The sequence below is a fragment of the Mastacembelus armatus genome, unplaced genomic scaffold (genome assembly GCF_900324485.2).
Source record: "Mastacembelus armatus unplaced genomic scaffold, fMasArm1.2, whole genome shotgun sequence".
In the NCBI taxonomy this organism is placed as follows: Eukaryota; Metazoa; Chordata; class Actinopteri; order Synbranchiformes; family Mastacembelidae; genus Mastacembelus; species Mastacembelus armatus.
In genome coordinates this window covers 26,157-51,228 of record NW_022872877.1, presented here as the reverse complement: position 1 = coordinate 51,228, position 25,072 = coordinate 26,157, and the positions used below count along the sequence as shown (strand labels likewise).

The 25,072-nt window shown below is 43.9% G+C and overlaps 1 protein-coding gene across 10 annotated transcripts in view; it reads left to right on the top strand.

Moving 5' to 3' along the window:
• LOC113143758 (protein NLRC3-like) overlaps positions 1 to 25,072 on the top strand; it is a 52,890-nt gene that overhangs the window by 4,696 nt on the left and 23,122 nt on the right. Inside the window, exons 8-14 of one of the 10 annotated variants that reach the window (XR_003297090.2) lie at positions 86 to 259; positions 430 to 603; positions 880 to 926; positions 1,031 to 1,920; positions 13,614 to 13,745; positions 13,876 to 13,989; positions 14,506 to 14,584. The exons of 1 other annotated variant lie outside the window; for it this stretch is intronic. Coding sequence is in view for 8 of the 9 variants with exons in the window: in XM_026329455.2 (XP_026185240.1) it covers positions 86 to 259; positions 430 to 603; positions 880 to 926; positions 17,936 to 18,468 (928 nt within the window). In the remaining variant the exon portion in view is untranslated. Of the gene's footprint in view, positions 1 to 85; positions 260 to 407; positions 927 to 1,030; positions 1,921 to 13,613; positions 13,746 to 13,875; positions 13,990 to 14,505; positions 14,585 to 17,935; positions 18,526 to 24,138; positions 24,374 to 24,870; positions 25,003 to 25,072 lie in introns of those variants that run through there. 8 more of the 10 variants (XM_026329458.2, XM_026329455.2, XM_026329461.2 and 5 more) reach the window with 8 other exon arrangements.

Sequence of the window (25,072 nt, the reverse complement as noted above, 5' to 3'; positions counted from 1 at the left end):
TTACAAAAAGACCCTGAGATGGACTCAACCCGAGAGAAAAAGAACTAAGTCCAGATTTGCCTTTTCTCTGTTGTTTCCTCTACAGGCTGAGCGGCTGTAACCTGTCAGAGAGAAGCTGTGAAGCTCTGGTCTCAGTTCTCAGCTCCCAGTCCTCCACTCTGAGAGAGCTGGACCTGAGTAACAACGACCTGCAGGACTCAGGAGTGAAGCTGGTCTCTGATGGACTCAAAAGTCCACACTGTAAACTGGAGACTCTCAGGTCAGGATTCATCAGCCTGATGAGTAGACAAGAGATTTCGAAATTCATGTTTCCCTCAAGATAAACTATAAAACCAGTGGTGGTCTACTGACTAGGGACCATGTTAACTAATGATTTTCGTGGGCAGAGTTAAAAAATAAAAGGGTAGCATGTTGTTTTGTGTTTCCCAGGCTGTCAGGCTGTCTGGTCACAGACGAAGGCTGTGCTTCTCTGGCCTCAGCTCTGAGCTCCAACCCCTCCCATCTGAGAGAACTGGACCTGAGCTACAATCATCCAGGAGAGTCCGGACTGAAACTCCTGTCTGCTGGACCGAAGGATCCACTATGGAGACTGGACACTCTCAGGTATGGAGAGGTCTGCTGCTAACAGTGATAAAGAATATGGTGTTTATGGATCAAATGTCCCAGTGGAAGCATGTAAACAGAAAACAATAAGAGGCCAAGGATGGAGCCTTGGGGAACACCAAGACTGGACACTCTCAGTTATGGAGAGGTCTGACAGGAAGAGCTGCAAACATTTTCTCTGTCCTTTGGCTTCATGGTGGATTTGAGTCTTATATGAACAATAACACATGTAGGAAACACTGGTTTGTGCTGACCTGACCCCCCTTGTCCTTTCAGGATGGAGCCTGGTGGAGTCCAATGGTTGAAACCAGGTCTGAAGAAGTGTAAGTGTGTTTTTAATGAGGTTCATGACAACACAGCAGCTCACACTCAACCAGGTGACAGATGAGTAACTGCAGCTGTTACTGTGTCTTGTTCTCTCCATCAGATTCCTGTGAACTCACAATCGACACAAACACAATGCACAGAAAACTACAACTGTCTGACAACAACAGGAAGGTGACTCGTGTGGACGAGGATCAGTCGTATCCTGATCATCCAGACAGATTTGACAACTGGCATCAGCTGCTGTGCAGTAATGGTCTGACTGCTCGCTGTTACTGGGAGGTGGAGTGGGAAAGAGTAGTTGATTTATCAGTGAGTTACAGAGGAATCAAAAGGAAAGGAGCCAGTGACGACTGTGAGTTTGGATACAATGCTCAGTCCTGGAGTCTGAGATGCTCAGAGGCTGGTTACTCTGCTTGGCACAATAATGAACTAACAGCTGTCTCCCCCTCCTCCTCCTCCTCTGGTAGAGTAGCAGTGTACCTGGACTGGCCTGCTGGCACTCTGTCCTTCTACACAGTCTCCTCTGACACCCTGATCCACATCTACACCTTCAACACCACCTTCACTGAGCCTCTGTATCCTGGGTTTAAAACCTGGTTTCCTGATTCCTCTGTGTCTCTGTGTCCAGAGTAGCAGACAGTCTCCTCCTGTCACAGAAACTTTCTGACTGTTGAACAGAAAGTCCAGTCTGTCAAAGTTCACTCAGACATTTTCAGATTCATGGAGTCAGTTTCTTTTTGAACCTGTTTGAAATGATTCCTGGTAAGTGTCTTCTTATTCCAGAAGAAAACCTCCGAAAGATGAAAATGATTGTTCCAGGACAGACGTCAGCCTGAATATCAGTCTGTTGTGTTTCTCTGAAGTCCAGCTGCAGTTTGCTGCAGATGTGACAAACTGTGACATCAGAGAGGAATCACTGAGCTTCAGGGACCTGAGACCAAAGTCCACAATGATTCCAGATATTCACAGATTCTTGTCCAGTGGACACAGGTTTGTTCTGTGTGTTGGACAAAGTGCAATAAAAAAGTCTATAATGATAAAGAGTAAATGTTCATATTTCAGACCCAGACAAAATAGTGAATGTTATGGAAGCTGTGTTCACCACACAACAATCACTTTTAAGGAGCAGTCAAGTTAAATGAATAGATCAATATTTTGATCAGTGCTGCAGTTCCTCACTGTGACCACCTGAGGGCAGTAAACACTGATCAGTTCACTGTCAATAATGTGACGAGGAACATGAGAGTAGATGTGGAATAAAGTCAGATGGAGCAGAAACAGAAGAACAACAGATGTGAGTGATCAGCGCCCTCCAGTGGTCACAGTGAGGAACTGCAGCTCTCTCCATATTAATTGAAGTTACTGTCTTTATTAGTGACAGTGAGATTGATGCCAGTGTCAATATTATTATGTTGTTAGGGACATTTTTCAGGGCCAAATGTTGCTTTTTAGAACTAAACCCACTTTAACCCACTGGAGAAATGAGTCAAACCTTTTGACAAAATCTTTGGAATTTCTAACAAACACAAAGCAGCTCAGCTTGTTTCATTTCTGAATAGATTGAATATAATTTCATGGCTCCCTGTTTTATGTTTTCTGGCCTTTCATGTTGCCCCATCTGTTGATTTGATTTTTTACAACATACTTTTGTTCTTTGTGTTGTGTATTTGTTCAAATATATGGGGCCTTATATGTTTTGTGCCTTATTAGTGTTTCGTCTCCATCACTGATCAATACTGATGATTGTAGTGACCCGGTGTGACCACCGGAGGGCAGTAAGCACACGGATTATTTCTCAGTTCAGACAGAAAAGCCGTTTGCAGCAGTGAAATAACATCCGTGTCATTATCAGACTGAATAGAAAGTCTCCAATATTTGAATGAATGTGTGTGTGTGTGAACTGTATCATGGTCAGTTGTGTTTATTCTGGACTGAACCTTCATTTCCCGGGTACAAAGTCCCGCAGAGGTTAGCATTGTTAGCATTGTTCTCTTGTTTTGACTGAAATGGTTTTTAATAGAACAAAGTTTGGCCAACAGGCAAACAGAGGGGGCCGGTCAGAGCCCGGTTCTCCTCCAGAGCAGCAGGGGGCGGTGATGCTCCCACTGTGCCGGTCGCTACCGCAGTTAAAGCTCACGAAGAAGAAAGAAAGCGAGTTTCTGTGGAGTCAGTGGGATCCGCCGCGGCTTTAGTCCGGTTTGTGGCCTAAATCTGCTTAAATGAGACGAGACGACGTCGCCGAATCCGCTATTAGAAGCTTGTGTTTGCTGAGCACCACTGGAGTTTACTGCCGGGCGTCAGTCCACGACTTTCACACGGAAGAAACGTCAAAATGCGTCGAGTCTCAGGCGGGTTCCGGAGCTGTGTGGTTTCTACGTGGACTTTGATTTGCAGCTGGTCTGGAGCTTCAGTGATGCTGGGATTCATGTGGGGGGTTGGACAGGTTAGTCCTCAGCAAAGGGAAGGACTTGGACCGAACAGTGGGAGCAGAGGGTCTCGGGACCATGTTTAGAGGCCCTGCGCCTTCATTAATGGTCCAAGAGTCGTGCCAAGAAGATTGGTTCCTAAGGTCAAGTGAGTTCCTGTGTGAAGACTTTATGTTCTAGGTTTTGGTACCAAAGGGAGAAAACCTGACCTGTCTGTTAAGTCTCTCACCACTGTTTCTATAACAGCTAAGAAAATTGTGTTTTGCTGTTTTTTTGTTCCTTTTGTTTGATGTTTATGTTAAAAGATGATCTGTCTCTTATTTCAGTCGATACAAGGGGCCTCAGAGAAAGAACCAAAAGAAAAGCCTTTGTTTTATTTTGCAAAGGAAAAAATGCTCATATTATTATTATTATTATTATTATTATTACTAGAAACCCGCTCCAAGGTAGAAGACACTTTATTTTGGACTCAATGGGAGACAAAGTCTGTTTCAGTCATGGCACTTTGGAGTCAGCAGGGGGCGCCATCGTACTTAAAGATTTCCAAGGTCAGGTTGTGTCACATGTTGCAGATGATAAAGTGGTTGATGGTAACGTTGACCCTCAATAATGTGACATTTATTTGAATCAACATATCTGGTTATAATGTCAACAGAGAGAACAGGAACGTACTGGATCAAATGAACACACATGTGGACTGTCTTAAATGGTTCCATTCAACTAACAGTGTGAGAACTGGAGGAGATCTTCATTTAGTCCAGGATGATTTTGATGATAAATTCCCCTCTAAAGACTCTAGAAGTCACCCAAACACCACGTTCACTAACTTTGGCAATGAGCAAAATTGAGTTGATGCATGGAGACATTTTAACCCAGGGGTTTTTAAAGAGTCCTGGTTCAGCTCGTCATTAGTCCACGCCCCTGAGTTGGTTTCACTTCACACCTGGTCTGAATAGGCTCGTTAAGTGACCAAAGGGGGAGCTCAGAAGAGGATCGTTAAGGTCTAATGATGGACTCATGTTGATTCCCCATCAGTCTGCAGAACCTGCAGTCTATCGTTCCTGAGAAACATTGGGTTTGTTCCTTAATTTCCTGGGAACAGTTGTGGTTGTTTGGTTTCTCCAGTGTAGAGTTCTGAGCATTCTTCCTGATACTGGACAGCATACACCACATTGCTCCTCTTCTGTTTTGGAATCTGGTCTTTAGGGTGAACCAGTCTCTGTCTCAGTGTGTTGGTGGGTTTGAAGTGGACTGGTATCTGATGTTTCCCAAAGATCCATTTAAGCCTCTCAGAACCCCCTGCTACATATGGAATGACCAGGTTCTTTCTCTGGGGGTCTTGAGGCTCAGTTGTCTCTTGTTTTCCTGCCTGATGTGGATGTAACCTTGTTGAAAGCCCACTTGAGGTAGCCACTTCCTTTCTCTTGGCCTCAGTGGAGGTAGGAATGTTGTTAGCTCTGTGGCATAAAGTCCTGATGACTCCCAGTTTGTGTTGCAGTGGGTGATGGGAGTCAAACAGAAGGCATTGGTCTGTGTGAGTGGGTTTCCTGTATACTTCTATCTCTAAGTTCCCATCAGACCCAATGCTGACCTCACAGTCCAAGAAGGCTAGCCTGTTCTCTATGGTGTTCTTTCTGGTGAATTTGATGTTTGCATCTAAAGGCAAAGGCAAATTTATTTGTATAGCACCTTTCATACACTATGCAATTCAAAGTGCTTTACAAGGCATATAATTACATTAAAAGCATTAAAAGCATTGAAAAGAGCATTTAAAAATAAAGACATTTAACATAAAATAAATTTAAATCAAGTAAAGTAAATTAAAATAAAACATAAAAGCACATTAAGAAAACAAAGATAACAATTATTCGAAAGCAGCAGTAAACAACAGAGTTTTCAGTCCTGATTTGAATGAGCTGACAGTTGGAGCAGACCTCAGGTGTTCAGGAAGTTTGTTCCACAAGTGAGGAGCATAGTGACTGAATGCTGCTTCACTTTGTTTGGTTCTGATTCTGGGAACACACAATAGACCTGTCCCAGATGACCTGAGGGGTTTGGAAACCTCATAGGGAACTAATATATCTTGGATATATTTTGGTCCACAACCATTTAGTGCTTTATAAACTAGCAATAAGATTTTAAAATCTATCCTTTGACTAACGGGAAGCCAGTGTAGTGATCTGAGAACTGGTGTGCTATGGTCCAGTTTCTTGGTGTTTGTAAGGACTCTGGCAGCAGCATTCTGGATTAGCTGCAGCTGCCTGATTGACTTTTTGCTAAGACCTGTGAACAAGCCATTACAATAATCTAACCTACTGAAGATAAATGCGTGAACAAGTTTTTCTGCATATTGTTTATTTTTATTCTAGCAATGTTTTTCAGGTGGTAATAGGAAGATTTAGTGATGGATTTTATGTGGTTGTTAAAATTCTGGTCTGAGTCAATGATTACACCAAGGTTTCTGGCTTGATTTGTAGCTTTCAATGACATGGAGTCAAGGTGAGCAATGACCTTTGGCCTTTCATTTTTGGGGCCAAAAACAATCACTTCTGTCTTGTCTGTATTAAGCTGGAGAAAATTCTGGCACATCCATTCTTTGACTTGATTAATACACTCACATAATGAATTTAGAGGACTATAATCATGAGATGATACTGATATATAAAGTTGGGTGTCATCTGCATAGGTATGGTAGTCAATGTTGTAGTATTCCATAATCTGAACAAGGGGCAGCATGTAGATATTGAATAAGAGAGGACCAAGATAGACCCCTGAGGAACCCCACATTTCATTTTTGTTCGCTCAGACTCATAGTTACCAAGTGAGACAAAATAGTCTATCTTGTAAGTAAGATTTTAGCCAATTTAACACTGAGCCAGTAACTCCCACCCAAGCTTCTAGTCTATGAAGCAGCACATCATGATCAACTGTGTCAAATGCAGCACTGAGATCCAGTAGTACTAAAACAGAGGTTTTGGATTCATCATTATTTAAATATAAATCATTTAAAATTTTAATAAGTGCAGTCTCAGTGCTGTGGTGTGCGCGAAATCCAGACTGAAGCGCATTAAAAAGATTGTTTTGCACCATAAATCTGTGAATTTGTTGAAAAACTACTTTTTCAATTATTTTTCCCAGAAATGGAAGATTTGATATTGGCCTGTAGTTACTTACTGCTGAAGCATCTAGATTAGGCTTTTTAAGAAGAGGTTTTATAACAGCAGTTTTTAAGGCCTGGGGAAACTGCCCTGACTGAAGAGAACTATTGACAATCTGCAATACATCTGGAGCTAAGCTGTTAAAAACATTTTTTTTTAAATTTGTTGGTAAAATATCAAGGCAGCATGATGTAGATTTTAATTGTAGAAGCGTTTCTGCCAGAGCTCTGTGATCAAGGAGATCAAAATGTTCTAGATTCACTGGAGAACAAGGAGGCACAGGCGATATTGTCATGTTCCTTGGACTGCAGCTACATATAGTTTGTCTTATCTTTAATATTTTGTCTGTGAAAAAAGCTGCAAAATCACTGCATGACTTTTTGGACAGCAGTTCAGAAGGAAGAGAGGGTGCTGGGTTTGTGAGTCTGTCTACAACAGAAAACAATGTGCGGGCATTATTGCTGTTTCTATTGATAACCTCTGAGAAAAATGATTGCCTTGCATTTTTTAGTTTTTGGTTATAGTTGTGAAGACTCTCTTTGTACAAGTCGAAATGAACCTGGAGTTTGGTTTTTCGCCACCTGCGTTCTGCTTGTCTGCATATTCTTTTCTGAATTTTAACCACTGTGGCTTTTCTCCAAGGTGACTTTGACTTTTTTCTTGCTGACAATACCTTGGTCCTAATTGGGGCAATGGAATCAATAACAGTCATTACTTTGGAGCTGAAACTTCTTACAAGATCATCAACAGGGGCTGATGGCATGGTTGGTGATGGTGCAAAAGCCTGAATAAATAAAGCACAGCTCTTCTCATTAATATTCCGCTTTTTGACTACCTCTGTTTCACCTGTGTTCAAAACAGCAGGGGTGGATGTTTTAAAAAAAACACAGCAATTATCAGAAAGAGCAACATCGGTCACCTCCACCTCAGAAATATTAAGACCTTTATAGATTATTAGATCCAGTGTGTGTCCCTTGATGTGTGTTGGATCTGTTACATGCTGAGAAAGCCCAAAGTTGTCCAGGATGTTCGAGTTCTTTTGCACTTGCATCATTGACATTATCAACATGAATGTTCAAGTCGCCCAATAAAACAATACAATCAAAATCAATGCATACAATATATAGTAATTTAGCAAACTCGTCCAAAAAATGTGCATTGTACTTTGGGGGTCTATAAATAGTTACAAATATTGCTCGACAGGAGGATTTGGTATGAAGAGCAACATATTCAAAGGAGTCAAACTTTCCATATGATATGTTTTTGCATTTGAGGCTATCACTAAATAAAATAGCAACTCCACCTCCTTTCTTGTGTATTCTTGTTTCACTCATGAAACTGAAATTTGGAGGGGTTGATTCAATAAGAACTGCAGCATTATTATCTTGTCCTAACCATGTTTCGGTTAAAAACATAAAATCAAGCTTGTGCTTAATAATAAAATCATTGATTAAAAATGATTTGCCTACCAAAGACCTGACATTTAAAAGAGCTAAATTTAGTGTGTTAAAAACATTGTTTTCCCCATGTTCTGGGACATACTGTGGTTGGCAAGGGATACATAAATTTGCAGAATACGTTGTGTAAGTCTTATTTCTCTGTAGATTTACCAAACTTTTTCTGTGCAGCCTGGACCCAGCACATATCAGTTAGAGCTTACTGTGCTGTTATCAGGCTGTGGAGACAAAGAATGGTTTTGGTGACGGCGTGGAGGAGGGGTTGGTGGATGCTGCAATTGTGATTGCAGCAGAGCTTGCTGAGGAATTGGTGGGGCATGCCGCTTTGAGGGGCTTCTGGGGGTGAAAATGACACTGGGGGAGGAGGTCAGTTTGGGCCCAGTAGTGACGTGCTTCATCAGGTTGGCGAGGTTCTTGGTGATGGGGAATGGGATGCCCCGGGAAAATGGTGATCTAGGTAGGGTTTGCGGGGTTGTGGGAAGTGAATCCTCACAGGCAGTGTCTGCTAGTGGAGGGGGTGTGGCCTCCTCATCTTTGCTCTGACTTCTCTCCATGTTAGAGTATTCGGAGGGGGTGCTTTGGATGTTTTGGTGTTTCTTCATTTTGTTTAGATTCTAGTATCTTGTCCTTGGCAGATTCCCGTCGTATCTTGTCCTTGGCAGAGGGAAGGTTGTGGCGCAGGAAGAAAAATAGGTTGGAGGTGAAAGCTTTTACTCCTGATTTATTTAGAGACAATCCGTCTCCTTTAAAAAGATGCCTGCGATCCCAGAAATGGTTAAAATTATCAATAAGATGTACTGAGTGAACATGACATGCAGTTGAAAGCCATGTGTTCAGTGCTAGTAACCTGCTGAATTTCTCAGTTCCTCCTCTTACTGGTGGTAGAGGCCCACTGATAAAAACCTCTGCATTTAGCGACCTTACTGTGTTTAGCAGATTATTAAAGTCCTTTTTGAGGATTTCGGACTGCTGCTTCACAATATCATTTCCCCTGTGTGTAGTACGACGTTTTTCACAGTTGGGTTTTCTGCAACAATGCTCAGGATTTTGTCAGTAGTGTCAGAGACCATATCTTTTGAGAAATACAGCACTTTTGTGTTGTTACTGCACATCCGTCTCACATCTTTTATGGCCAAGTCGCCCACAATCAGAGTCTGAGGCCCTGTTAGCTTTCCTCTTAGTTTTCTGTCTTCTGTTGTGTTTTCAGATCTTACCCCTCTCTGTGGATGTGGAGTATTGTCCAAGTGATCAGATGAAGATCCAGGGTCCTGCAGTAGTGGAGAGAATCTATTTTGTAGCTGTACAGTTAGTTCCTTAGGAGTTTTGTTGCTCCTTTTCCCTTTAGCTGTTATCCATGGCTGTGCTTTCCTCTGCACAGGAGTTGAGGAGGATGATAACGCTGGCCAGCCTGTCGCATCACAGATTTCTGGGCGCTGAGTTCTGCCTGTTGCTTGTCCTGATTTAGTCTTTGGCTTTGCTCCGAGAGCGTTCCAAGGGGGACTGATACCAGTAGTTTTATTTACCCAGACACAACCCTCCTGTTGCTCGGTCTTGTTAATGCTAGTTATCTGTATACTAGCATGCTCTTGTCTGCTACTATGGTAGAGTGGTAGACTAGTGTCCTCTTTCCCAGACAGTCCATTTATCTCCATGTACATCTCTAACATTTGCACCTTAGTTTCCAGCATAGTGATTTTCTGTAGGAGTTTGCTGTGATCGTCCTCAGGGAAGGGAGGCATGGTCATCGGAGGTTGATCAAAAATAAAATTCCAAATGCGGTAAAAAAGGTGTAAAATAATGTTAAAAAGTGTATTATAAAATCATTGGGTAAGAATGCATGAAGTAAAAAGGAATAAAAGCAAAGTAAAACTGGCAGAAGCAGGAGCAAGCAGAAGTGCGTCTGCACTCTACAGAAGCAGGAAGCAGTGCATTGATGTGCTCAGTGAAGGCTTGGACTTCCTGGGTTTTGATTTTGACCCAGGTGTCGTCCACATATCTGAACCAATGAGTTGGTGCTGTTGCTATGAAGGAGTTGAGAGCTTTCTTTTCTACTTCTTCCATGTACAAATTGGCAGCGACGGGTGACACAGGAGCCCATGGCACAACCATGTTTCTGTCTGTAAAAGTCACCTCTGTATGAGAAGCATGTGGTGTTGAGGCAGAGTTCCAGCAGCAGGCAGATTTGGTCCGGGTTGAGCGGCGGTTTGTGCGGCCTACCAATGGAGCTATGATGGTGGCAAGATATTTGGCAATGTTATAAGTCACAGAGTTTATGCTGCTGACAGTGGGCCTGAGGGGGGCCCCTTCTTTGTGTATCTTGGGGAGCCCATATGAGCCGGGGGTGGTCTCCCCTTTATACAGTCTGTAGTATGTGGTTCTGGCCAAGGCTTTGGTCATTTCCAGTTGTTTTACACAGTCTATCACCTTTTTCTTGTAAGTGCTGCTCGGGTGTCTTTTTAGCTTTGTATATGTCTGTTGGTCTTCCAAGAGCGAAGTTACTTTTTCATGATAGTCTGTAGTGTTAAGAACCACTGTGCATCTCCCTTTGTCTGCCGGCAGGATGGTGATAGTCTCGTCTTTAGACAGGGCCCTGCTCTCCTGGGTGGTGAGGTTGGGTGGTGGTGGCTTAGCACCCAAGAGTGTAGCGGTGATTTTTAACCCGAGTTCCTCTGCTTCTGTGTTGGATAGGCTATTGTTGCGAATGGCAGATTCTGTGGCTGTGATAAAATCCACAACCGGAATATGTTTAGGCGTCACTGCAAAGTTAAGTCCTTTGGCTAGGACATCTCTCTCTGCTTGTGAGAGTTCCCTGTCGGGAAGTCTCAGACATAATCTGTCTTCAATCTACCAGGCTGCTCTTTCAACTGTTCCCAGGAAATTAAGGAACAAACCCAATGTTTATCAGGAACGACAGACTCTGCAGGTTCTGCAGACTGTTGGGGAATCAGAATGAGTCCATCATTAGACCTTAACGACCCTCTTCTAAGCTCCCCCTTTGGTCACTTAACGAGCCTATTCAGACCAGGTGTGAAGTGAAACCAACTCAGGGGCGTGGACTGACGACTCTCACCTGTTTTGCTTAGATCACTTATTGTGAGCCTATTGGACCCAAGGTGGAGTGAAACCAACCTGGGTAATATATTTGGAGGTTCCTGTCCAGCCTCTGACTGATGAAGCCACTTGGATGAGTGGCGAAACGTTTCAGCCAAACGTTTCGTCCAGCTTTATCCTCTCTTTCTCTGTGATGCTGCTGCTCCAGAGACCACACCGTACAGTCATAGAAGATCCTCAGGAGTGCCCCCTTCACCGCAAAAGACCACAGTCTCCTCAGGAGGTAGAGCCAGCTCTGGCCCTTTCTGTGTTATGAGTCCAGTCCAGTTTGTTGTTCAGGTGAACACCCAGGTGAGAGAGTCCATGTTCTCAATGTCCATTTCCTGTATGTTCACTGACGAGGGGAGTGTAGACCGACGTCTGCAGAAGTCCACCACCATCTCCTTTGTTTTCCCTGCGTTGATGAGGAGGTGGTTCTGCTAAAACCAGTCCACAAAGTCCTGTGTCAGTCCTCTGTACTCCGCGTCATCGTCATCGTCATCCGTGATGAGCCCGACAATTGCAGAGTCGTCGAAGAACTTCTGGAGAACACAGCCGTCCATGTTGTGTCTGAAGTCCACAGTGTAGAGGATGAAGAGGAAGGGGGCCAGGACACTCCCGTGGGGGTCCACCACACTGCAGGTCAGGATGTCAGACACACCATCCCGGGCTCTCACAAACTGGCCCCAGTTTGTGAGGTAGTCCAGGATCCACGGCGTCAGGTCAAAGTCCACACCAGCCTTCTCCAGTTTGTCCCTTAAAAGTACCGGCTGTACGGTGTTGAACGTGCTGGAGAAGTCAAAGAACAGAATTCTCACAGCGTCGCCGGGAGTCTCCAGGTGATCCAGAGGACAGTAAAGCAGGAAGATGACCGCATCCTCCACTCTGATGCCAGGCTGGTAGGAGAACTGCAGAGGATCCATCGCTGAGCTCACCACGGAGCGGAGGTGGCCCAGGACCAGTCTCTCCCGTGTCTTCATCAGATGGGACGTGAGAGCCACCGGCCTGCAGCTGTTGAGGTCTTCAGTGTGCGGTATCTTGGGCACTGGTACCACACAGGAAGTCTTACAGAGCTGTGGTATCACCCTCAGCTTGAGGCTCAGATTGAAGACATGCTCCATAACTCCACACAGTTCATCTGTGCAGAACTTAAGAAGCCTGGAGCTGATGCCATGGATAACAGATCATTTTTAGTATTTTCTGTTACATCCTGTTCAGGCTGTGTTGACCCATATTATGTTATAACACTTGTTGCTAATGTTGATGTTTCCTCAGGTAATATCACTTTTCTGGAAAAAGGTTATAAAGTCATATTTGTTTTGTATATTTTCAATAAAGCATTGAGGTTAAAAAAACGTTTATTCTTCTACTGCTGAACCTTCCTGTGGATTATGGACTGAGTAGTCCACTAATACCAGATCCATTCATGTGAAATGGGCCATTCTGCACAATGACTACTTTGACTTTGGATACTTCAAGTACATTTGGATGATGGTACTTTGGGACTTTTACTCTGTGGTATTTCTACTGTTACTGCAGTAACGGTCCTCAGTACTGTTTGTCTTGTTGCACAGCATGAAAATCCAAACAGGCTCCTCCCTTCCTGGTCCCTGGTTAGTTCCACTTTCTGTTGCAGTCGTGTTGCAGCTTGTTTCTCCATTTAAAGGTAAAGTCAGAACATTTTCACTGTTTTCCTCTTTACTTTGCTCTTTTGTCGTGTGTCTGATCAACAGGCAGTGAAAGGCAGCAGTGTTTCTACAGAGCATTGAAGCTCAGAGACAAAGAGCTTTGACTTTGGAAACAATCAGCATTAAAACTCCAGGGAAACAGATTCAGACACAATTACACAGAAACATGGTCAGAGGAAGTGAAACACATGATAACAAACAGAGTCGGTGCTGCAAAGTACATTTACTGCAGTTTCCTGTTGTACTTGTATATTCTGAGATATTTGTACTTTGAGTATTTCATTTTGTGCTACTTGGTTCTTGGACCTGACTACATTTAAGAACCAAATCTGAACTTTTCCTGCAGTAAAGGGTCTGAGTGCGTCTTCTAACACTGGATACTGTGCTGCTACAGCGCAGTGATAATTTGTACGTTGTCCTAAATGTGTCCAAAGTGCAGCTGAAGACCAGATCAGTCTCAGGACATGTAGTCCAGTTCTCAGGGGCCACTGTCCTGCTTGTTTTCCAACTATCCCTCCCTGGCCCTGCTGATTACCTGGGTCAGGTGTGTTCAGCCAATCAGAAGCTTTAAGGTCAGAGGTGGTTTTAAAAGAAACAGGTTAGTGGACCTTTAGGACTGGACTTTGACATCCCCGACTTACAGGCACAGCTGCTGCTCAAGTGAGTCTCTCGAGGCCTCAGCAGCTTCATGGGTCCATCTAGTGTCCTGACAGTAGACGTGCAGCAGCTGATGGCAGCTTCCTCTGCCTCACACTGTCTGACTGCATCAACTGACACTGACAGCAAACAGAGAAGCAGCAGCTGATGGTTTTACAGGAGAAATGATGCAAAGCAGCATCTGAATGATTTGTGTCTCCTCTCCAGGTGAAGGGACAAAGTCTGTGTGAGCTGATGTGGATTCAGCAGCATGGATCAGGGTGAGGACAGACGGGAGGGAGTCCGTCCCTCTAAACCCAGTCTGTGTGGGGACCATGAGAGCCAGACCGAAGCTCAGAGGTGAGATGAGGATCTGGGAGAGTCCAGGACTATTCTCCATGTCAGAGCTTTTGTGTTAATGAAAAGATTGAACATATTTTCATCAGTTTTTATCCAACATGCACATTTATCAGCTCTGTCTTTGTTTCAGGATCCAGCAGCAGAGACCAGACTCTCCTGAACCCAGCTGTGTGTCCTTCAAGAGCGACCAGTCAGTGGGTCGTTTAATAGACTTCAAAGGAGGAAGTCCAGCAGCTGATCAGATGTAAGCTGTAACCTTCAGTCAGAGTCAAGTTTTTCTAGAAAAGATGGAGTTTGTGTGACATGTTGTCTGACCACGTCTGAGATCCAAAGTGTTTCTTTCGTAAATGTCGTTAGGATAGAAATCATGTGCAGAATGAAAAAGCAGCTGAGAGAGAAGTTCCAGCTCCATTTGTTCTGATCTTTCATACTGGGAGCTGCCCAGTACAACCAGTCTGACACAAGTAGACACTGGCTGTAAGTGCCTTGCTCCAGGACTCTGCAACAGTGTTCAGTGAGAGAGGGAGAGATCTATGTTGGATCTGTTGGGACTGAACCAAACTGAGCTGAAAGCTACAAACAGCTGCAAACTGAGCTGCTGGTTCTCAGTGGGATCAGCAGGACTAGTAAAGCTTTACCACTACAGGGACTCATCTGATCCACTGTTCACATCCGAATCTTACTTCCTGGACCTTTACCTTGTGTTGGTCTCTTTGTGGACAGACATTATGTGAGCTCATTCTTCATGATTCCTCCACAGGGTGGACCAGGAGAGCTCAGAGGTTCCCGGTGCTCAGTCTGCCCAGCAGCGTCCGACAAAGCCGGACTCCGTATTTATGGTCTGTACATGTACAACTGCTGCTTTGACATCTGTTCTGTTCACAGTCATCTCCACGCTGCACTTCTTAGACCAGGGTCCAACGTGGTCCTGATGTTTGGGAGCCATCGTTTTAGTTGGTATTCATACAGTTCTCTGTTCCAGCTGCTGGAGAACCACATTGTCACTTTTGTGAAGAATGAGCTGAAGAAGATGCAGAAGGTTCTGACTTCAGGTTCCCCAGAGAGTCAGAGGGAGGATGAGGAAGTGTTGGAGGGTCAGGATGAAGAGCAGAGGAGGAGCAGCAGAGAAGCATTTCTGAAGATCACACTGAACTTCCTGAGGGGAATGAAGCAGGAGGAGCTGGCCGACTGTCTGCAGAGCAGTAAGAGGATTTCTAGAAAGGTTGAACATGATGGATAAACGTCATATGTGACATTTCCAAAGTGATGGAGATGTTTCTCTGTGGGGAATAAATCTGTATCTTCATTCTTTAAGGAAATGTTTCTTTGCCTGTTCTTTCAGAATCTCCTGCCACGTGTCGACGTCAACTCAAGTCCAACCTGCAGAAGAGGTTCCAGCGTGTATTTGAGGGGGTCGCTAAAGCAGGAAGCCCAACCCTTCTGAACCAGATCTACACAGAGCTCTACATCACAGAGGGAGGGTCTGCAGAGGTCAATGAGGAACATGAGGTCAGACAGATTGATCCAGCATCCAGGAAACCAGACAGACCAGAAATAACCATCAGACATGAAGACATCTTTAAAGCCTCACCTGGAAGACATGGACCAATCAGAACAGTGATGACAAAGGGAGTGGCTGGCATTGGGAAAACCTTCTTAACACAGAAGTTCACTCTGGACTGGGCTGAAGACAAAGCCAACCAGGACATCCAGTTCACATTTCCCTTCACTTTCAGAGAGCTGAATGTGCTAAAAGAGAAAAAGTTCAGCTTGGTGGAACTGGTTCATCACTTCTTCACTGAGACCAAAGGAATCTGCAGGTTTGAAGACTTCCAGGTTGTCTTCATCTTTGACGGTCTGGATGAGTGTCGGCTTCCTCTGGACTTCCACAACACTAGGATCCTGACTGATGCTACAGAGTCCAGCTCAGTGGATGTGCTGCTGACAAACCTCATCGGGGGTAAACTGCTTCCTTCCGCTCGCCTCTGGATAACCACACGACCTGCGGCGGCCAATCAGATCCCTCCTGACTGTGTCGACATGGTGACAGAGGTCAGAGGGTTCACCGACCCACAGAAGGAGCAGTACTTCAGGAAGAGGTTCTCAGATAAGGATCAGGCCAGTACCATCATCTCCCACATCAAGACCTCACGAAGCCTCCACATCATGTGCCACATCCCAGTCTTCTGCTGGATCACTGCTACAGTTCTGGAGGATCTGTTGTAAACCAGACAGAGAGGACAGCTGCCCAAGACCCTGACTGAGATGTACATCCACTTCCTGGTGGTTCAGACCAAAGTGAAGAACATCAAGTATGATGGAGGAGTTTCGACAGATCCACACTGGAGTCCAGAGAACAGGAAGATGGTTGAGTCTCTGGGAAAACTGGCTTTTGAGCAGCTGCAGAAAGGCAACATGATCTTCTATGAATCCGACCTGACAGAGTGTGGCATCGATCTCAGAGCAGCCTCAGTGTACTCAGGAGTGTTCACACAGATCTTTATAGAGGAGAGAGGACTGTACCAGGACCAGGTGTTCTGCTTCATCCATCTGAGCGTTCAGGAGTTTCTGGCTGCTCTTCATGTCCATCTGACCTTCATCACCTCTGGAGTCAATCTGCTGTCAGAGGAACAAACAACCTCCCAGATGTCTGAGACCAGAAGAGACCAATATGCAGAGAAACTCTTCTACCAGAGTGCTGTGGACAAGGCCTTACACAGTCCAAATGGACACCTGGACCTGTTCCTGCGCTTCCTCCTGGGCCTTTCACTCCAGACCAATCAGACTCTCCTCCACGGTCTGCTGACCCAGACAGGGAGTGGCTCTCAGACCAGTCAGGAAACAGTCCAGTACATCAAAACCAAGTTCAGTGAGAATCTGTCTCCAGAGAGAAGCATCAACCTGTTCCACTGTCTGAATGAACTGAAGGATCGTTCTCTAGTGGGGGAGATCCAACAGTTCCTGAGATCAGGGAAACACTCCAAAGAAAAACTGTCTCCTGCTCAGTTGTCAGCTCTGGTCTTCATCTTACTGTCATCAGAACAAGACCTGGACGTGTTTGACCTGAAGAAATACTCTACTTCAGAGGAGGCTCTTCTGAGGCTGCTGCCAGTGGTCAGTCTCTCCAAGAAAGTCCTGTAAGTGTGTAGACAGTTGGATTCATTCATCGTTACAAAAAGACCCTGAGATGGACTCAACCCGAGTTAAAAAGAACTAAGTCCAGATTTGCCTTTTCTCTGTTATTTCCTCTGCAGGCTGAGCGGCTGTAACCTGTCAGAGAGAAGCTGTGAAGCTCTGGCCTCAGTTCTCAGCTCCCAGTCCTCCACTCTGAGAGAGCTGGACCTGAGTAACAACGACCTGCAGGACTCAGGAGTGAAGCTGGTCTCTGATGGACTCAGGAGTCCACACTGTAAACTGCAGACTCTCAGGTCAGGATTCATCAACCTGTTTGACTGATGCCCAATTAAAACCTGATTGACATCAGTGATAAACAGCTGTAATCTGTGTGAGACTGTGTCTGCTGATACAATTTGTCTCATGACCTTTTACAAAACTTTAGCAGAACTTTCTAAACTCTGAGAACAGACAGTATTCAGAGAGGGTTCCTCAACCAGAGTACTGAGTCACTGCTGACAGTTTCATCTTGTATGTGACTGGACACAGCAGCATCATCCAAGGATCTTCCATGTGTGTTGTTTTGTGTTTCCCAGGCTGTCAGGCTGTCTGGTCACAGAGGAAGGCTGTGCTTCTCTGGCCTCAGCTCTGAGCTCCAACCCCTCCCATCTGAGAGAGCTGGACCTGAGCTACAATCATCCAGGAGAGTCTGGACTGAAACTCCTGTCTGCTGGACTGAAGGATGCACACTGGAGACTGGACACTCTCAGGTATGGAGAGGTCTGACAGGAAGAGCTGCAAACATTTTGTCTGTCCTTTGGCTTCATGGTGGATTTGAGTCTTTGAGACATTTGAGTCTTATATGAACAATAACACATGTAGGAAACACTGGTTTGTGCTGACCTGACCCCCCTCGTCCTTTCAGGGTGGATCCTGGTGGAGTCCAATGGTTGAGACCAGGTCTGAAGAAGTGTAAGTGTGTTTTTAATGAGGTTCATGACAACACAGCAGCTCACACTCAACCAGGTGACAGATGAGTAACTGCAGCTGTTACTGTGTCTTGTTCTCTCCATCAGATTCCTGTGAACTCACAATCGACACAAACACAGTGAACAGAAAACTACAACTGTCTGACAACAACAGGAAGTTGACTCATGTGGAGGAGGATCAGCCGTATCCTGATCATCCAGACAGATTTGACAACTGGCCTCAGTTGCTCTGTAGTAATGGTCTGACTGGTCGCTGTTACTGGGAGGTGGAGTGGGAAGGAAACGTTTATATATCAGTGAGTTACAGAGGGATCAGAAGAAAAGGAAACGGTGACGACTGTGAGTTTGGACTGAATGCTCAGTCCTGGAGTCTGAGATGCTCAGGTGGTGGTCTCTTTGTCTTACACAACAATGAATGCAGATTTGTCTTCTCCTCCTCCTCCTCCTCCTCTGGTAGAGTAGCAGTGTACCTGGACTGGCCTGCTGGCACTCTGTCCTTCTACAGAGTCTCCTCTGACACACTGATCCACATCTACACCTTCAACACCACATTCACTGAGCCTCTGTATCCTGGGTTTAAAGCCTGGCCTGGTTCCTCCATGTCTCTGTGTCCAGAGTAGCAGAGAGTCTCCTCCTGTTACTGAAACTTTCTGACTGTTGAACAGAAAGTCCAGTCTGTCAAAGTTCACTCAGACATTTTCAGATTCATCAAATTATCAACTGTAATAACTAATAGAATAATTCTGAATAAATAAATAAACTCCTTTATATTTCCAGTCCTATAAATGTGTCTGCTACATTAATTGCAGGATAAACATTGTTCACTTTTACCTGTTTGAAATATTTTTTATCTTGTGTTTCTGCTGTTGACACCAAAGTCATTGGAGGGACAAACAAAAACCAATGTGGGATTTGAAACAGCGTCTTTAACATAAACATCAGTTTAGTTCTGGATCTTTTCACTTTATCCCCTTTTTAAAATGATACATGTTGCTTCTGTTGGTTGTGGTCTCTGTACTTCACCTGCTGATGCTTTAGCTTGAGGTCTTCAAAGTCCAAAACCCCAAGTTTCCTGTGATGAAAGACAGAAAATGTGGACGTGTGCAGCTGGAACCAGAACAGTTCTGTTTCTGCTCTAAACAGTAAAAACAGTCAGACGTCTGTAGAAGCTTGTACTGGTTTCACTGGCTGAGCTCAGTTCATCTGCAGCTTCTTCCAAACTTCATCTAGACTTTCCTGAACCTAAAAGGAACCAGACGTCACTTCAGTTGAATAGAAACTGTTTATTTAAGAAGCTGAAGCAGCAGCTGTGATATTTGGACTAGGAAAGACGTCTCTCTGTTCTTCATGGTGACAATGAGGCTGTAACTTGGTGCTCAGGACACCTGGACATCAATAATGTGATGAGGAACATGAGAGTAGATGTGGAATAAAGTCAGATGGAGCAGAAACAGAAGAACAACAGATGTGAGTGATCAGCGCCCTCCAGTGGTCACAGTGAGGAACTGCAGCTCTCTCCATATTAATACACACATTAATACTGACACACACTGACATGGACTTGGAATATTATTCAAACTATGACTGATCCTCAGCCGTCTCCATCACTCATCAATACTGATGATTGATCCTGATCATCACTGAATCCTGTCACAGACACATCAGTGTAATGTAGTGACCCAGTGTGACCACAGGAGGGCAGTAAACACACTGATTTCTCTGGACATTGACTCCAATACTGGACTTCAGCCCAATTCAGCCCAGGTTTTTGTTTGTCTGAGCTATTTAGAACACTTGTTCTTCACTTGTGACATAGTCCAGAGATGTGGGCTTGGTTTTCAGGACTGGCTCCAGTCCAGGGGGATTGAGCTGCCTCCTCTCACTGTAAGAGAAGTTAAAGTTACTGTCTTTATTAGTGACAGTGAGATTGATGCCAGTGTCAATATTATTATTTTGTTAGGGACATTTTTCAGGGCTAAATGTTGCTTTTTAGAACTAAACCCACTTTAACCCACTGGAGAAATGAGTCAAACCTTTTGACAAAATCTTTGGAATTTCTAACAAACACAAAGCAGCTCAGCTTGTTTCATTTCTGAATAGATTGAATATAATTTCATGGCTCCCTGTTTTATGTTTTCTGGCCTTTCATGTTGCCCCATCTGTTGATTTGATTTTTTACAACATGCTTTTGTTCTTTGTGTTGTGTGTTTGTTCAAATATATGGGGCCTTATATGTTTTGTGCCTTATTAGTGTTTCATCTCCATCACTGATCAATACTGATGATTGTAGTGACCCGGTGTGACCACCGGAGGGCAGTAAGCACACGGATTATTTCTCAGTTCAGACAGAAAAGCCGTTTGCAGCAGAGAAATAACATCCGTGTCATTATCAGACTGAATAGAAAGTCTCCAATATTTGAATGAATGTGTGTGTGTGTGTGTGAACTGTATCATGGTCAGTTGTGTTTATTCTGGACTGAACCTTCATTTCCCGGGTACAAAGTCCCGCAGAGGTTAGCATTGTTAGCATTGTTCTCTTGTTTTGACTGAAATGGTTTTTAATAGAACAAAGTTTGGCCAACAGGCAAACAGAGGGGGCCGGTCAGAGCCCGGTTCTCCTCCAGAGCAGCAGGGGGCGGTGATGCTCCCACTGTGCCGGTCGCTACCGCAGTTAAAGCTCACGAAGAAGAAAGAAAGCGAGTTCCTGTGGAGTCAGTGGGATCCGTCGCGGCTTTAGTCCGGTTTGTGGCTTAAATCTGCTTAAATGAGACGAAACGACGTCGCCGAATCCGCTATTAGAAGCTTGTGTTTGCTGAGCACCACTGGAGTTTACTGCCGGGCGGCAGTCCACGACTTTCACACGGAAGAAACGTCAAAATGCGTCGAGTCTCAGGCGGGTTCAGGAGCTGTGTGGTTCCTACGTGGACTTTGATTTGCAGCTGGTCTGGAGCTTCAGTGATGCTGGGATTCATGTGGGGGGTTGTACAGGTTAGTCCTCAGCAAAGGGAAGGACTTGGACCGAACAGTGGGAGCAGAGGATCTCGGGACCATGTTTAGAGGCCCTGCGCCTTCATTAATGGTCCAAGAGTCGTGCCAAGAAGATTGGTTCCTAAGGTCAAGTGAGTTCCTGTGTGAAGACTTTATGTTCTAGGTTTTGGTACCAAAGGGAGAAAACCTGACCTGTCTGTTAAGTCTCTCACCACTGTTTCTATAACAGCTAAGAAAATTGTGTTTTGCTGTTTTTTGTTCCTTTTGTTTGATGTTTATGTTAAAAGATGATCTGTCTCTTATTTCAGTCGATACAAGGGGCCTCAGAGAAAGAACCAAAAGAAAAGCCTTTGTTTTATTTTGCACAGGAAAAAATGCTCATATTATTATTATTATTATTACTAGAAACCCGCTCCAAGGTAGAAGACACTTTATTTTGGACTCAATGGGAGACAAAGTCTGTTTCAGTCATGGCACTTTGGAGTCAGCAGGGGGCGCCATCTTACTTACCATCAGTCTTAGAAACTCTGACTATAAACTGCTTATTTATATTTTCACCACTCGTCTTCAAACAGGGATTTCAAACCTTATTGCAGAAACACAATCTGGCTTCTTAAAAGGTGGATCAACACCCAATAATACAGGGCTGGAAATGGATATCATTGAATATAGAGAGTTTACCCGTCTGTCAACTTATATACTGTACATATATCAAGGGCAGTGCAGTGGAACCACGGCTTTAAGGCAAGCTGGCAGAGTCAAAATCCAGGTCCAGAAAGACGCCATACCCTGCTGAAAAGCCCAGAAGATCTGCTCAGGATGCACCTTATTATGACTTTTTCTTTATTGTCTTTAAATGTTCGAGGGTTAAGAAATAGCACAAAGCGCAAGGCAGTTTTTCTTTTTTGTAAAGCCCTGAAAAGAATTTCAATGGTTATAATAACCGAGCCAAGAATAAAGCGATTGTTTGGTGATCTGTGTCCCATGACTGATGCTGGAAATCACTATATTCAACAGACAAAGTTACTGTGGCAGGTGACTTTAATGTAGTTCCTGATGAGTGACTCGATAGAGACCCAACGCAATTCAGAACACGTTCTTTTAACCCTATAATTTCAGAACTTTCCACTTCTCTTGATCTTATAGATATTTGGCGTGTAACTAATCCAGATAGGAGACAATATACTTGGTCTAATAACACGGGGCAAAGACATCGCTCTAGACTGGACTTCTGGCTTATTTCAAGTAATTTAGTTGATAAGTCCTTGGATTGTAATGTTTGCCCATCTCCTCTTACTGATCACTGTGCAATAACTATTTCAATTAAGTTAAATGGTAATTTGTCACAGTCAAGGATTGTCAACTGGAAATTTAATAGTAATTTACCAAATGATGATTCTTTCTGTATTAGGATTAAAACATTGATTAAGGAAGTTAAACTTCAGAAGGAACTATCCTCCACATATAAATGGGAGTGGCTCAAATTTAATGTTGAGAAAATTGGCATCCAAGAGGGAAAAAGAAAAAAGCAGTTAGATATGGTGACTAAAATAACTAATTTATGTGCTTTGAATACTTTAAGTGAGGAAAACAGAACTACATCAGCTGCAATCAAAGCTCGATGAAGGATAAAGGTGCTTTCATCCGCTCAAGAGCAAGATGGATGGAGGACGGTGAAAAACATTCATCATCCTTCTTTAATTTAGAAAAAAACAGACAGACCAGGAAGGCTATAAATAAGCTTAATATTGGTAACTATGTAAGTGAAGACAAAGAACCGATTGATGACTAATTTGCATTGTTCCAAATATTCAGAGTATGATGCTGATATATTTCTGAACTTGATTAGCAAATACACCCCAAAAATAGATGAACAGGTCAGATCTTTAACAGAAGCAGAAATCACTTTAACGGAGCTGGACAATGCCACGCTACAAATGCCAAGTGGAAAGTCTCCAGGGTGTGACGGGCTTACAGCTGAATTTTATAGACACTTTTGGGTTGAAATTAGAGAAATGATATATGAAGCATTTAAAGAACGTATATACAATTGTACCTCGTCTCCTACAATGAAACATGGTATTATCACAGTTATACCAAAACCAAACAAAGATAAAGTTTCCTTAGACAACTGGAGGCCAATCACACTCCTGTGTGTAGATCATAAATGATTAGCTCATGTATATGCTAACAGGCTCAAGAAGGGATTAAATATGATAATAGAGGAAACACAATCTGCTTCCATTAAAGGGAGACATATCCATAATCATACCTGCTTAGTTTTAGACATTTTGGATTTTAATTATTTGATCTCAGATAATAGCTTTATCTTATTTTTAGATTTTTTAAAAGCCTTTGACACCGTAGAACACCCCTTTTTATTCAAGGCTTTAGACCCATTCAGGGCTCTTTACAGTACTCCTTGGTAACCCCTGCCTTGCCTGCCCTAAAAGTGGGTGTCATTAATTTGTTGGATAACAAATGTAATAAAGTTTTTAATTCGGTTTTCAAACAAAAAACTATTGGAGACTTTAATTCGTGTTATTCAAGGGACTGTTTAGATATTTCTTTGTGTAAAAACTGTGCACAGTGCAGGCCAGTCAGCAGGAAGTCCTGCAGACCATCCAAAGCTTTGGAGAGATTCGTGAGCAGACTCGTCTTTTTAAGTCCATCACCACGTTTAACAGATGAGGCATGAAGCTGAACCTCACCACGTATCAACCAGACCACAAAGCCCTCAGCAAAACCAGCACCAGAAGTCGCATTAATGGTAAGAAGTGTTTTATTTATTATTGGTTAGCTTCAGTATTTTCAAAAAGAATACATCCAGAGACTTATTATACACCACCGTCACTCTGCGCTGAGGTCCAGCTGTTTGAGTCCTAGTTGGTCCTGGTCCCGAGGCGGAAAACATGGCTAACTAACTAGCTGGTTAGCTAACATCAACTAGTTGCCTGTATGTGGGTCTGAATTAGATTCGTTCATGGGCCCAGTCTGAAGCTGCTGAGCGTCCTCATGCTGCTGCTTCCTGCAGGTCAGATCACATCAACATGTTTATTCTTTTACTGCTGAACCTTCCTGTGGATTATGGACTGAGTAGTCCACTAATACCAGATCCATTCATGTGAAATGGGCCATTCTGCACAATGACTACTTTGACTTTGGATACTTCAAGTACATTTGGATGATGGTAGTTTGGGACTTTTACTCTGCGGTATTTCTACTGTTACTGCAGTAACAGACCTCAGTACTATTTGTCCTGTTGCGCAGCATGAAAATCCAAACAGGCTCCTCCTTCCTGGTCCCTGGTTAGTTCCACTTTCTGTTGCAGTCGTGTTGCAGCTTGTTTCTCCATTTAAAGGTAAAGTCAGAACATTTTCACTGTTTTCCTCTTTCTTTGCTTTGCTGTCGGCTCGATGCAGCAGAAACAGCAGAAATGTGCAGCTCGGTCCTTAAAGTGTGAGACTGATGAACCGACACTGATCTACATGTCCGGGATCTGAAGCGGCGCAGGAAGAGAAGCAGGGTCGATAGACGGTCTCAGTTTGGACTCAGTCGCTGTTTGGACTTTTACTGCAGTAACATTTGTAATGTGGGATTTTTACTTAGGACAGAGGGTTTTTACTTATTTCTGCTGGTACTGCAGTAAAATGCCTCAGTACTTTTTTATATGGTAGAAGAAACTTTAAATACTAACAGTTTGTGACTTGACATTAAGTGTCGTTTCTTCATGTCCATTTGTTTTTCACATCATTTTATATTCGGAACGAAAACGTCTCTATACATCAGGTGCTGGTTTCCTGTCGGAATTGTGACTCCTCAAAATATAATTGTGGATATTTTAGTGCAGCAGCTTCATGGGTCCATCTAGTGTCCTGACAGTAGAAGGGCAGCAGCTGATGGCAGCTTCCTCTGCCTCACACTGTCTGACTGCATCAACTGACACTGACAGCAAACAGAGAAGCAGCAGCTGATGGTTTTACAGGAGAAATGATCCAGAAGCAGCATCTGAATGATTTGTGTCTCCTCTCCAGGTGAAGGGACAAAGTCTGTGTGAGCTGATGTGGATTCAGCAGCATGGATCAGTGTGAGGACAGACGGGAGGGAGTCCGTCCCTCTAAGCCCAGTCTGTGTGGGGACCATGAGAGCCAGACTGAAGCTCAGAGGTGAGATGAGGATCTGGGAGAGTCCAGGACTCTTCTCCATGTCAGAGCTCAGCACCAAACATCACTGCTC